At 39.9% G+C, this 13,611-nt stretch overlaps 1 protein-coding gene across 2 annotated transcripts in view; it reads right to left on the bottom strand.

Moving 5' to 3' along the window:
- Nucleotides 1–208: 208 nt before the first annotated feature.
- The window catches only part of NFKBIZ (NFKB inhibitor zeta), a 57,612-nt gene continuing 44,209 nt past the window's right edge, over nucleotides 209–13,611 (bottom strand). Inside the window, exons 1-12 of one of the 2 annotated variants that reach the window (XM_056556276.1) lie at nucleotides 10,023–10,495; nucleotides 8,596–8,723; nucleotides 8,339–8,366; nucleotides 8,100–8,197; nucleotides 7,346–8,019; nucleotides 5,394–5,499; nucleotides 4,806–4,952; nucleotides 4,561–4,624; nucleotides 4,297–4,454; nucleotides 3,446–3,556; nucleotides 2,921–3,088; nucleotides 209–2,649 (exon numbers count right to left, since the gene is read on the bottom strand). In XM_056556276.1, the coding sequence (XP_056412251.1) occupies nucleotides 2,596–2,649; nucleotides 2,921–3,088; nucleotides 3,446–3,556; nucleotides 4,297–4,454; nucleotides 4,561–4,624; nucleotides 4,806–4,952; nucleotides 5,394–5,499; nucleotides 7,346–8,019; nucleotides 8,100–8,197; nucleotides 8,339–8,366; nucleotides 8,596–8,723; nucleotides 10,023–10,230 (1,944 nt within the window). In that variant the 5' untranslated portion in view covers nucleotides 10,231–10,495 and the 3' untranslated portion in view covers nucleotides 209–2,595. Of the gene's footprint in view, nucleotides 2,650–2,920; nucleotides 3,089–3,445; nucleotides 3,557–4,296; nucleotides 4,455–4,560; nucleotides 4,625–4,805; nucleotides 4,953–5,393; nucleotides 5,500–7,345; nucleotides 8,020–8,099; nucleotides 8,198–8,338; nucleotides 8,367–8,595; nucleotides 8,724–10,022; nucleotides 10,496–13,611 lie in introns of those variants that run through there. The other variant, XM_056556278.1, reaches the window with a different exon arrangement.

Genomic DNA, 13,611 nt, shown 5'->3' with positions numbered 1-13,611 from the left:
AGGATTAAGATTTTTAAATAGAAGTCATTTACAAATCTGTTTAACTTTCTGGTACAGATGAGTTGATAAAAAAAATTTTTTCCACTGGAGTACCCCTTTAAGGCCAATTTTGTACCTATAATGTCCTCACCAATAGAGCAAAACTTAATACACAATAAAAAAAAAAATGACCAAAAATTTACTTAATACGAATTTTATTGAGATCCAGACATAATTAACAACAAAGAAATCCCACCCCTAGCAACATATACTCAGACAAGATTAAAAAAAAAAAAAAACTCTGTGGGGGAGCACAGAAGAAAATAAATTCATCATATGTATACAAATGGTAACATTTGTAATAATGTCCCCAACAGGGATATCTACTCCTATGGTTGGATAATGTTGACAGTGCAAAGATGGTAAACACAATATTAAAGTGCTGTTTAGTGCACATAAGCTGCATGCACTGATAGTATATAATATACTATGAATTAAGAATATGTATCATGCCTTCCCCAAGGAAGAAGGCATGATATATATTTTTAATAAACTCAGTGGTAGAGATCATCCCGGTATACTGCAGTGCTACGTACTTTCTATGTGTTGATAACAGGGCAGTTCCTGTACACCAAAAACATTTTCATACAGTCTATCACAGAGGTGGTTTTTATAAGTTTGGGAGTTACTTATGTTTTATCAACAATAAATGTTACATTTTAGGGGAAGCTTAACAGGGGTGTTTTACCCCGGGCTATGGCCCTGGGGTTTGGTGTATTTTCAGTTTAGGGCCCCTTACTTGCTCTAAGGCTAAGTCTCCATTGTTTTTTTTTCCGGCAGTTTTAGGAATACTGCCACTGTAGTTTTTGAGCCAAAGCCAGAAATTTATTAAAAAAGGAATAGGCCATATAAAGAAAGGACTTATACTTCTCCCTTATGGATCCACTTCTGACTTTGGCTCAAAAACTGCAGTGGCAGATATCCAAAAACTGCCAGAGATAAAACCAAGTGGAAACTTAGCCCTAGGGTACGTTCACACGAGCCGCCGCTGAAGGACCCTCTGTATTCTGCCTTCACATGTGCCTGCTCGTTGCGGCAATACGCCGCTACGAGCAGACCGTGCGAAGCGAGTCCCCGTGTGCATGCACAGTATACTCTATCATCACGGCAGCTCGTGGCCTGGCTCATTAAGCAGGGGGAGCGGCTGCAATGTGTGCGAGTACACCGCACATGCGCTGCGACTCGCACATCATTTCAGTGTGTCTGCACGTAGCGGCGTATTGCCGCTACGAGCACGCACATGTGAAGGCAGAATACAGATTGTCCTTCAGCGGCGGATACACAGCATAAAGTAAGCTGTGAATCTGCTCGTGTGAACGTACCCTTAGGGTATTTTTTTGTTCTGCTCTTGTTGGAAACCTTGACCAAAATGGTTATATTTTCTTTCACTGCAGCAATAGTATCTTGATCCAGCAAGTAGTAAAAGCACCAATTTCTTTATTATTTGTAACAAGCAAAATCTATTTTCTGTGCATTTTGGTCAGTATTTGGCCAAAACCAGGAGTGGAATAAACACATAGCAAAACTGTTTTAGACCCATTCCAGGTTTTAACTAAAATACTAACCAAAAGGATGACAAACTCATGACCAAAAATACTATGTAAACCCAGCCTTTGGGTATATTCACATACATTAGATTTATTACAACATTTCTTCAACTGAGCATGGGTACCAATTATTAGAAGGTGCTTACAGAACAGCAAGCCCAGAGTGTTCTGTTACTTCCTCGCAAACATACGTAAAACAAAACCACAAAATAATTTAAAAATGTACAATTTATTACCTTTTTAATAAAAAATTTTTAAACATTAAACAATACACATTACAAGATTTGTCTACAAGACATACTATAAACTTAAACATTTAAACTAAAAAGAAATATATTCACCATCTACTTAGACATTCATATTAAGATAAAACAAAAGGTAAAAGCAAACTTACACTTTGGATAGTTAACATAATTCATCACTGGTCTAAATTTCTGCATAAGCCTACTTTAATCTGCCTTAGTATAATAGATGCTCGATTAAACATATCAATATGCAAAACCAGTCTAACTGTAAAATAAAACTTTATTCAACTAAATATACTTATAATGGTAATAAAAGTTTTACATAATGATATATACTTTAAAATTGTAGCCCTTCATTGTAGGTACATTCAACTGGAGACATTTCCAATAAATTCTGAAATTACGAATTGATTGACAAATTGTAACTACAATCTTACTATCAAAAAACAGAAAGTCCAGGGTTGATGGGGACTGGAACTGTCTCCAGCCACCAATAGCTGCATATTTGCTATATTTCTTGTTGGTTGTTTAAAGAAAATATAAGAAATAAAGAAAACGCCCTCTTTTTACTACTGGAGCAAAATAAGAATTTGGAAGAACCGGGACTTTATTGCTGAGATGTATTAAGGTCACTATATAATAGTGAACAATAACATACTGTTTCATAGAAACAAACTTCCATTTGCCCATTACTTTGGACAAACCTATTTACATATTAAAGACAGCCTAACTGGCGTGAGTCTAAAAGTGTATTCCAAGGAAACCTAATAGGATGGGAAACGCTGCTGCATTGCTTTTCCTTTGAGAACCCGTCTAATCTGAAAAAGAAATGAAAAAAAATATATAAAATTAAATGTTGCAAAAAATTTACATGAAGTTATACATTTTAATCAACTTGCCTTAGCAATTACAGGTTAATGTAGGTCTTCATTATTAGCATAGTGTTCTATATTTTATAAACTTAAAAATAACAGCAATATCAGTGGCACAAAAATAAAACGCTTTTGTGATCATACTTAAGGAATAGCGTAGCAGTAATACAAATTGCCTCTGCTAAAAGGAAAGTGGCAAAAAATTAATAAAAATTACCTCTTCACCTACAGCTCCATCTGAAACAAGGTGCACAGGTTGCTCATTCTCTAGGTTCCTAGCACTAGGGTCAGCCCCCTTCCTCATTAGCAGTCGCACAGCCCCTACATGGGCTCTTCTACTCTGTAAGCTTGCTGCAATATGTAATGCAGTGTTTCCATTGTAGGCCTGAGGAACAAAATGTATATGTATAAATATTTGTGTTTACAAGCAATTAACAGTTTAGAAACAATTCCCTTGACAAGAGCCACAATTTTGCCCTCTTGTGCGCTATCGTTTGGCGCCCAGCCGATACAAGCCATTTACTATTAGTTATCAAAATGGGACATGGCTAGAGGAACATATGAATTCCCAATAAATTTACTAAAGTAAAAACAAATTTCTGGTGCAATTCCCCGTTCCTTGCAAAGTTAAACTTTAACATCTGAGAAAACCTAATTCAAGCTTTAGAACTAGTGCTGGCCCCAAAAAGTAACCAAAATCTTAAAAAAAAAATTACAAATAAAAAGATTATATATAAATTACCTTAGCATTAATAAAATGCAGACTGTTTGGCAACTCCAAGAAAAGACTCATAAGTTCAAGGTTTGCTTCCTCACAAGCTAAATGTAGAGCGGTTCGTCCACTTTTGCGATCCTGTAAATGATAAATGTTCTATGAGGATCCACAACAGAATTAATTTCAATTCTATATCCCTATTGTGACATATTATGTATTAGAAATGTGTGTTTAAAACTATAAACAAATTTATTTAATTTTCTTCTTGATAAGTTATTCATTTAATTTTAAATGGGCACTTTAAAAAAAAAAAAAAAACTCTTGATAGAGGTATGTCAAAAGTTTTGATCAGGCAGGGTCTGAGTGTTCAGACTGTGACCAATAGTCAGCAGCACTTCTCTCTACTTGTTTTAACAATTGGTTGAAACATTTAAAAGGTCTCTTTATAAAGTGATAGGTAACATCATAGTTAAACTTTACAGCTATAATTTTTATATTTGTAAAATTAAGAACAAGGGACTTCTTTTGGGCCAATTACAAAAACATGGAAAAAAAAAAACTTGGCTTTAAGCTCATGTAGAGATTTGGCAACATTATTTAATCAGTAAGAGCCACAAAGCTCTTTTCTAGTATGTTAAGTGGATAAGATAGCTAATGGTTCTCAGTAGTGCTTGAGTCCACAGTAGTATCCGGGGGGGGGGGGGGGGGGGGGGATAAATCCTAGGTAAATATCTTTTTAACAGAGTTATTTCAGACAGGACTTGGCAACTGGGGAGGAGGAACTTGGTTACATCTTCCCAAGTGAGATATATATATTTTTTTATAAAACACCATTGAAGAGCGAAGAAACGTGATACATAATAGACAAAAAGTCTTACTCTTGAGTCTACTGAAGCTCCCATGTGAAGAAGTGTCTTAATGGTGTCAACCATTGCCTTATTCTTAGTTAGCAGGTCATCTGTTGCAGGCGTACCAGAATGGAGTCTCTGAACTACAGCATTGTGAGCAATTACAGCACAATGCAAAGGAGTCAGACCTATGTGACACAATAATTGAACAATTAAAAAAGAAGCAAAAACAAAATGAATCACAGCATACATTTTGTGTCACCTAAATGAGTAGACATAACATCATAAACGTACCATCGTAATTAGTGGCATCCACATTGATGTACTGATTGCTGGCTGCTAGGCTTTTTTGGATTGCCTAAGAGTTCAAGAATGAAAAGATTATAAAGTAAGCACCATATGAATATATAAAATTGCTTAACATCTAATAAAGTTGAACAGTATATTAATATTCCAAGTAAAAAAAATAAAAACAAACAATCACGTTGTTTCCCTGCACAGTTACGTGACATAGCTTAGATACAATGACTCCAACCCACCTGTAGCACTTGAGGGTATCCTTTTTCTGCACACACATGAACTGGTGTACGTCCCCAGTGATCCGTAGTATTGACTTGTGCTCCAAGGTTGACCAAGTCTTGAACAATCAGATGCTGGTTTGCAGCTACAGCTACTTGCAAAGCGCTCTAAAGTGTTTGAAAGGGAAAAGGTTAAATGTACACATGAGAACAAGGAAACAAGGCTAGAAACAAGTGGAACTTGATAACAAGAAAGACCAATTGATAAGAGAAATAAAAAGGTGGCAAGGTACACTTATGCCAAACCAACCGGATTGGACTTTGAGTTCTGTTATCTGAATGATAAGGAAAGCTGCAGTACCAGAGTCTATGTGACACAGTTGCTGATTAACTCTGTAGACTGAATAGGACACTGGAGAGAGGAACTGCAAAGCTGCCTGATATAACCAGCTACGTAATTGGGGTATTTAACAAGCAAAAAAAAATAAAAAAAATATTATATTATATATATATATATATATATATATATATATATATATATATATATATATAATAATAATCTAGGAAGCTTAATGTATAGTCTCATTAAAATGTCAAAATGTTATTTACCTGGTTGTTATGTTCTTTTATATCCAACATATGTAGGGAAGCCATCTTCTGAGCAAGTACATAAGACAGAGCCCGTCTTCCTTGTGCAACTGCAAGGTGGAGCCATCTGGAAAAAGCAAGTGGAAAAAGCAGAGTTAAAACAAAACCATTCCATTAATCTTACTGCAATTCCATTTACCCGAAATACACTGCTCAAAAAAATAAAAGGGAACACTTAAACAACACAATGTAACTCCAAGTCAATCACACTTCTGTGAAATCACACTGCTAACTCAGGAAGCAACACTGATTGACAATCAATTTCACATGCTGTTGTGCAAATGGAACAGACAACCGGTGGAAATTATAGGCAATTAGCAAGACATCGCCCAATAAAAGGAGTGGTTCTGCAGGTGGTGACCACAGACCACTTCTCAGTTCCTATGCTTCCTGGCTGATGTTTTGGTCGATTGAATGCTGGCGGTGCTTGCACTATAGTGGTAGCATGAGATGGAGTCTACAATCCATACAAGTGGCTCAGGTAGTGCAGCTCATCAAGGATGGCACATCAATGCGAGCTGTGGCAAGAAGGTTTGCTGTGTCTGTCAGCGTAGTGTCCAGAGCATGGAGGCGCTACCAGGAGACAGGCCAGTACATCAGTGGGGGGAGGCCATAGGAGGGCAGCAACCTAGCAGGACCGCTACCTTTGGAGGAGCACTGCCAGAGCCCTGCAAAATGGAATCCAGCAGGCCACAAATGTGCATGTGTCCACTCAAACAGTCAGAAACAGACTCCATGAGGGTGGTATGAGGGCCCAACGTCCAAAGGTGGAGCTTGTGCTTACAGCCCAACACCATGCAGAATGTTTGGCATTTGCCAGAGAACATCAAAATTGGCAAATTCGCCACTGGCGCCCTGTGCTCTTCACTGATTAAAGCAAGTTCACACTGAGCACAAGTGACAGAGTCTGGAGACGCTGTGAAGAACGTTCTGCTGCCTGCAACATCCTCCAGCATGACTGGTTTGGCAGTGGGTCAGTAATGGTGTGGGGTGGCATTTCTTTGGGGGGCTGCACAGCCCTCCATGTGCTTGACAGAGGCAACCTGACTGCCATTAGGTACCGAGATGAGATCGTCAGACCCCTTAAAAGACCATATTCTGGTGCAGTTAGCCCTGGGTTCCTCCTAATTCAAGGCAATGCTAGACCTCATGTGGCTGGAGTGTGTCAGCTATGGACTTGCCCGCCCGTTCCCCAGACCTGAATCCGATTGAGCACATCTGGGATATCATGTCTCGCTCCATGCGCCAATGCCACGTTGCACTACAGACTGTCCAGGAGTTGGCGGATGCTTTAGTCCAGGTCTGGGAGGATATCCCTCAGGCGACCATCCGCCACCTCATCAGGAGCATACCCAGGCATTGTAGGGAGGTCATACGGGCACGTGGAGGCAACACACACTACTGAGCCTCATTGTGACTTGTTTTAATGACATTACATCAAAGTTGGTTCAACCTGTAGTGTGGTTTTCCACTTTGATTTTGAGTGTGACTCCATATCCAGACCTACATAGGTTGATAAATTTGATTTCCAGTGATTTTGTTGTCACCACATTCAACTAAAGACGAGTGTATTTCATACGATTAGTTCATTCAGATCTAGGATGTGTTAGCTTAGTGTTCCTTTTATTTTTTTGAGCAGCGTAAAATTAATAAACTATTTAAAAAAAGTCTATGGGGGAGATTTATCAAAACCTGTCCAGAGGAAAAGTTGCTGAGTTGCCATAGCAACCAATCCGATTGCTCCTTTCATTTTCAGAGGCATTGTCAAAAAAACAGAAGCAGCAATCTGATTGGTTGCTATGGGCAACTTTTCCTCTGGATGGATTTTAATAAATCTCCCCCTAAGGCTATTTTGTAATTGAGCATAGCCCCGCCAAATCTACCATGAACAGAAAAATACTAATGTCACTTACGTATCACCGTCGGCATCTTTAGAGAGAAGTTTTTCAGTGGGCACATGGACAAGTTTCTTTTCTTCTTGCTCTATCTGCCAATGAAAGAATGATTTTCCAATCTGGAATGGGCTTGTCTGGTTGACTTCTGCACGACACGATGATGGGGAAACATCTGGAGAAGACTGCACAGCATTATCACTTAAAAACTGATTGCAAGGAGGATTGACAGGCAAGCTGAAGGCTGGAGTGATCGACTCTGAAGGAACCTTTTCCACTGTAAGTTCAGGGGTGGACTCAATAAGAGACAGGTAGCTGTCTATGGAGCAATTCAAGAAGACATCACTGTTACAAAGGGTTTCTGGATAATTTTCAGCCTGAGTGTAATTGTTACAGTCAACATGATACTGTTGAGAAACATTCTGAACTTGAGGAACTCCAATCTGGTACTGATCATTGTTATGCTGTGGAGAAACATTGTAAGCCTGAATGGTTTCAGCAGGTGAGAAGCTTTGACAAAACTGCCCTTGTGTGTGCATGTTCCAGCCTACTCGGACAGTGTTTAGCGACACTGGCTGTGATTCATTCTTTATGTTAATTAGACTCTGGAGCAGGTCAGAATTGGAGTCTCCATTCATGTCTTTTCTTGTAGCATCATCCATGATTTCACCAGGGTTTGGGGTACTCGGTGGGGTCTAACAGAAAAGACACATTATATAGCCACTCGCTCACAAAAATATTAATGTGATAGTGTATAATGAGGAAATGCATTTACCAAGAAAGAACTGGACTGTAGGGTGCAGACTTTCTTTGCAGCTGGTGCATCAGATATGAAATCATTGATCCGCTTCTGGCTTAATATGTTCTTTAATTCTGTGAAGGAAGGAATTTATTAGATCCAACTATATCTATAATTATCTGAATTCTGTACATGTAACTTTAAACACATGGTTTTATACTTCTATTACTATCATTACACAGAAAAAAACTGTTTAGTATTAAATATATACATACCAGTGTATGGCTCTTGACTTTTTGATTTCTAGTATGAAACAAAAAAGATAAATCAGTTTTCATTACAAACATTCTCTAACAATTTATGCAGTTTTTTTTCCTAAATGTTAATATCTGATATCTGTGATAAACATGGACATCGTCACTAGTGTTTACCTGGCTCCCAAGTCTATACAAGTGAAATCATTTTCTAAAGTATTGCTGTACCAAGTATACCATGAAGAGAAGAAGAATATTTAAGCAGTTGTAGATCGTACCTGGAAATCATCAGTTCCATTGCCAGTATTTTTTCTCATACGGGTAAGGAGTTCCCGCACAGGATTCTTAACTCGAACCCCTAGAAAATTTCCCTTTGTCTGACGTCCTGCTCCACTGGCTTGTTCAGCTAAATAAATAAAAAAGTTAAAAAAAAAACACTTAATATACATTTTTTGGAAAAAAAAAGCATATTTTTAGATTTTTAATACTCTTCATAGGGTCATTTCTTTAAGGCATTATTTAGTACACCAACAATTTAAAAAGTGATTATTTTTTTTGGCCATCATACAAAATAGTCTGGCATATTTCTATAAGACTAGTACAAATGATACTAGTATAAGAAAAAAGTAATAATAGTAAGCTGTTAATTGGCGAAAAGTCAGATCTATATAAATAAAGTGGAACATTTTTAAGACAACCACTAAAAATGTAAACAAACAAAAAGTGTTCGGTGGGGCAGTCTTAAACAATGCACAGTAAATGTGGAACTGACAATCTGTTTCAGAACATCTGGTCTGGATAAGAGGTTGGTCTTCTCAAAGAGGTGGAGAGGTTTCACTGTAACGGAATGTTCACACTACTAAATGTCAATGGATAATTCTGAGCAGTAATTCTACTTGGTGATTCCGCTGCACTAATCTACATTGGCGTGAATGGGTCTTCCGCTGACCTATTCACTGCAGAATTTCGGCAGTGGATTTAAGCTCAGACTGCATTACCGTCAATGGTGACGGCGCAAGTCTGGACAGTCCTAGCACTGAAGGATTTCAGCGACGGCCATTCAGAGGATTTCTCCGACCTGGAATATCTTCGGGCTGGATACCACAGTGTGAACATACCCTTTAGCAGATGGAAAATATCCATATTAAGAAAACAAAGGGTAAAGAAAAAGAAAAAAACTTTTACGCTATGGCAGAAAGTCATAAGATTGATATCAAAAGTGAGAAAAGTGTTTTGCGACCGTTTAAATAATAATGTATAATAAGGCAAGAAATTAGCATCCACACCGACAGAGGAAATGCATACAGGGAACAACGCCAAACACAAACTGGTTCCTCCGCATAGCCTGGGCGCACCTTGACTACGCTGACGTCAATAAAGCTGAATCCTTCCAACAAAAGTTTCAACAACTTTAACTGTACAAGTGCCAAATGCCTTCAACCACCAGAATAAACTCAAGTATAGCCAGAGGTAGAGGAATTGAACTACAAACTGAACATAAAACACTGCAAGCTGTTTTTACTATTATTATAATTATTAATACTACTGTGCTAGCCCTACAAATAAAGCATGGCACATAACAGTAACCCAATAGACTAGATAAAGTTTTTCTAGAAGTGACATCCTAGAAAACAAATTCCTTAGGGTACCTGCGTTACCGCAGTGTCTATCTATGGAAGGTAAGTAGATCTGGTCTTTGTCTTACCCTTATTGGTGCGGGGCCAGGAGGCGCTCAGGCTGCCCTCGCTGTCCGATGTGGGGGAGCAGGGCCCGGAGGACATGGAGTGTGATGGGGAGGAGCCGGGGTCAGAACTGGGGGAGCCTCCATAGAAGTATGCCAGATTCAAGGGGCTGTTGTCCCACTGAAGATCCAGAAACTCCGTAGAGTCCTCGATCACCCGCTCCAGGATCATGACGGCGATATAGAGTGGAAGGAGCCGGGGCTCTGATGATGATGATAATAGACACACACTGTGTACTGCGCGATCTATTCTGTAGGCTGGAAATTCCGCGTCTGGCTTATGTATGACAGCTGTCGTCGCCACGCCCACACTTTCCGGCGGCTGACCAATCAGCCTGCAGGGACCGGGCTGCTATTGGCCGCGCTCGGCGCAGTCTCGGGGGAGGGAGGCTCAGGGCAGGGTTTACGGGAACCCAAGCAGAATATTGCGTAATGTCCCCTCGTCTCACCGCCCGTGATCTCAGGGACTCGCACAGCAGGAAGTTACCCGCACATACAATGCACAAAACGCTCATAAAACATGACAACATGTATCCCAAGGAGCTGTCATCTGAGATGCTGGGCGTGGTTGTCATACATACACTAAGCCTCACACACGTACGATGACATTCCTCCATCTCTATACTGGTCACTACATTATAGACCAGTGTTTCCCAACCAGGGTGCCTCCAGCTGTGGCAAAACTACAACTCCCAGCATGCCCGGACAGCCTTCGGCTGTCCGGGCATGCTGGGAGTTGTAGTTTTGCCACAGCTGGAGGCACTCTGGTTGGGAAACACTGTTAGGCTGGGTTCACACAACGTTTTTCAAATACGGTTACTGTATACGGTTTTCCGCTAAAAAACGTATGGCAAAAACCGTATGCAACCGTATGACCACATTAAAACGTATGCGGTTTTTCCCCCATACGGTTCTATCAGTTTGCATCAGTTTTTGCCAACGGTTTTGCTATTTTGTTGGAATTAGTTTTCAAGCAATTTAATAAAGTTATTATTGTTCTATTGAAATTCCAATCTGCACATGTGTCAACTCCAAAAACGGATTAGAAAAACCGTGTGCAACCGTATTCTGAAATTCTGTGTACGGTTTTCATAGACAACAATGTTAAAAGAACCGCATACAGTTCGCATGCGGTTTTCCAACCGGAGGAAAAAACGTGGTCAACAGCGTTTTTGCCTACGGTTAAAAAAAATCGGCAAAACCGTATCCGAGGCAAAACGGATGCAACCGTACACAACATTTGGAATACGGTTTGCAATGCATTCGCTATGCATACGGTCGTATACGTTTTTTTGTGGAAAACCGTATACGGTTACCGTATTTGAAAAACGTGGTGTGAACTCCGCCTTAGGGTGCATGCACTACACATTTTTGCAATACAGTTCCTGTATCAGGTTTTTGATAAAAAACGGATTCCTCAAAACCTGACTAAAGGCTGCATTCACACTTCGTTTTGACATTACGGGTGCCGGATCCAACGCTGAACTCCATTTAGGCTGCATGCACACCACGTTTTTGCAATACAGTTCCCATATCAGGTTTTTGATGAAAAACGGATTCCTCAAAACCTGACTAAACTGTATCAAAACGTGTGTACAAATTTCAACCCGTATACAGTTAAAAACCATATACGGTATGAAAAATGATGTCAGTTTGCATCCTTTTTTAAGTAAAAAACTTAAGTTTTTAACTTTTCGCTCCATTTTTTCGTTTCACTTGTTTGATTGAAATTCCAAGAAAAAAAACTGTGAAAAGTAAAAAAAACATATGGTGAAAACCGGATGGAACTGTATGCACATATGGTTCTGTACAGTTCCCATTGACTCCCATGTAAAAAAAAAAAAAAAAGTATGTTTAATACAGTTTTTCACCCGGACCAAAAACTGTGGTAGACTACGGTTTTGGGTACGGGAAAAAAACCTGACAGAACCGTACAGAATGCAAAACGGACACAACCTGATGCATCTTTTCACATACGGTTTTCAATACGGTTCCGTACGGTTTTCACATTGAAAACATATACGGGAACTGTATTGCAAAAACGTGTCAAACGGGGACTCCAGACGGCTCATTTTTGACCCATATCCGGTTTTGTGACCCGACCTAAAACCGTAGTATACTACGGTTTTAGGTCTGGTCAGGAAACCGCATACGGGTTAAAAATGAGCCGACCGGAGTCCCCATTTGATCGGCTTATTAAAGTAAATGGAGTTCAGCGCTGGTGCGGCTGGGGTACGGGAGAGCCCGGTTTGCACCCGTAATGTAAAAAATGAAAAATTTACCCGTATACAGTTTGAAAAATGATGATGTACAGTTGCATCCGTTTTTTAAGAAACAACCTTATACGTTTTTCACTTTTCACTCCATTTTGAATAAAGTTTCACTTGTTTGACTGAAATTCCAAGTTAAGAAAATGCAAACTCAAAAACTGTAAGTGAAAACTGTATGGAACCGTACGCACATACGGTTCTGTATGGTTCCCATTGACTCCTATGTTAAAAAAAAAAAAAACGTATACGGTTTTTCACCCAGACCAAGAAACGCGATAGACTACGGTTTTGGGTACGGGTAAAAAAAAAGCTGGATAAAACCGTATAACATGCAAAACGGACTAAACCGGATAATGCATTTGAGATACGGTTTACAATATTAAGTCAATGCATAAAGTTTTCTCTATGGTTCCGTACGGTTTTCAACTTGAAACCGTATACGGGAACTGTATAGCAAAAACGTGGTGTGCATGCCCCCTTATAGACACATGCGATTATGCAACAGTATCTAATATGCATGAGCATAATAGTGGTTCTCAGCGCAGTTTTCTAAACAGACAACCCCTTTCTTTTCTGAATTGCACCCAGGGCCGGCTCTGCCTACAGGCAAAATAGGCAGCCGCCTACAGCGGCCTCTTGATGGGGTCGCCGCTCTGCCTGCTGCAAGAAAGTTAGACAACCAGCATCCGAACCAACTGCTCAGCCAGCAGCATAAGGAGGAGGTTTGTTACAGTGTGTCACCCCATTAGTAGGCTAATTACATGAGGAGGGGGGCTTGTTACAGTGTTTCACTCCAGAAGTAAGGTGGGGAGTGTCAAAGGGCAGAGCGAAGAGGGAGGCAAAATTAGCTTTTGCTTAGGGTGGCAAAAATCCTTGTACCAGCCCTGATTGCACCCCCTCTGCACTGTGACATAGCCGGATACTTTCCCCTCCTGGAGGCCCTTAGGCTAGGACTACACAGAGACTTGTATTGTGTGACAGCAAGTCGCATCTTAAGTCAGGCTTTTACAGTTGCGATTTGACAGTAAGAAGAAAAGAAAATGCCAAAGTCAGAGAAGTAACAAGCAGGTCACAGTCGCATCCCAACGTGCATTGTAGTCAATGGAGGCAAAAGTCACCAACCAAAAACATAATTGGATTCTGTGCAACAAATCGCATCGCAACTACACTGACAATCATGATGTCACACTAAAACATTGCGATCTTTATGTCGCACAACCTAAGTCACAGTGTAGCCCCTAGCCTTATCCAGGGCAGGAGCTAAATGGTTGTGACAGTCAAAC

The sequence above is a fragment of the Hyla sarda genome, chromosome 2, assembly GCF_029499605.1.
Source record: "Hyla sarda isolate aHylSar1 chromosome 2, aHylSar1.hap1, whole genome shotgun sequence".
Classification (NCBI taxonomy): Eukaryota; Metazoa; Chordata; class Amphibia; order Anura; family Hylidae; genus Hyla; species Hyla sarda.
The sequence above is the reverse complement of the archived record's forward strand: the minus strand, read 5'-3'. Positions and strand labels throughout refer to the sequence as shown.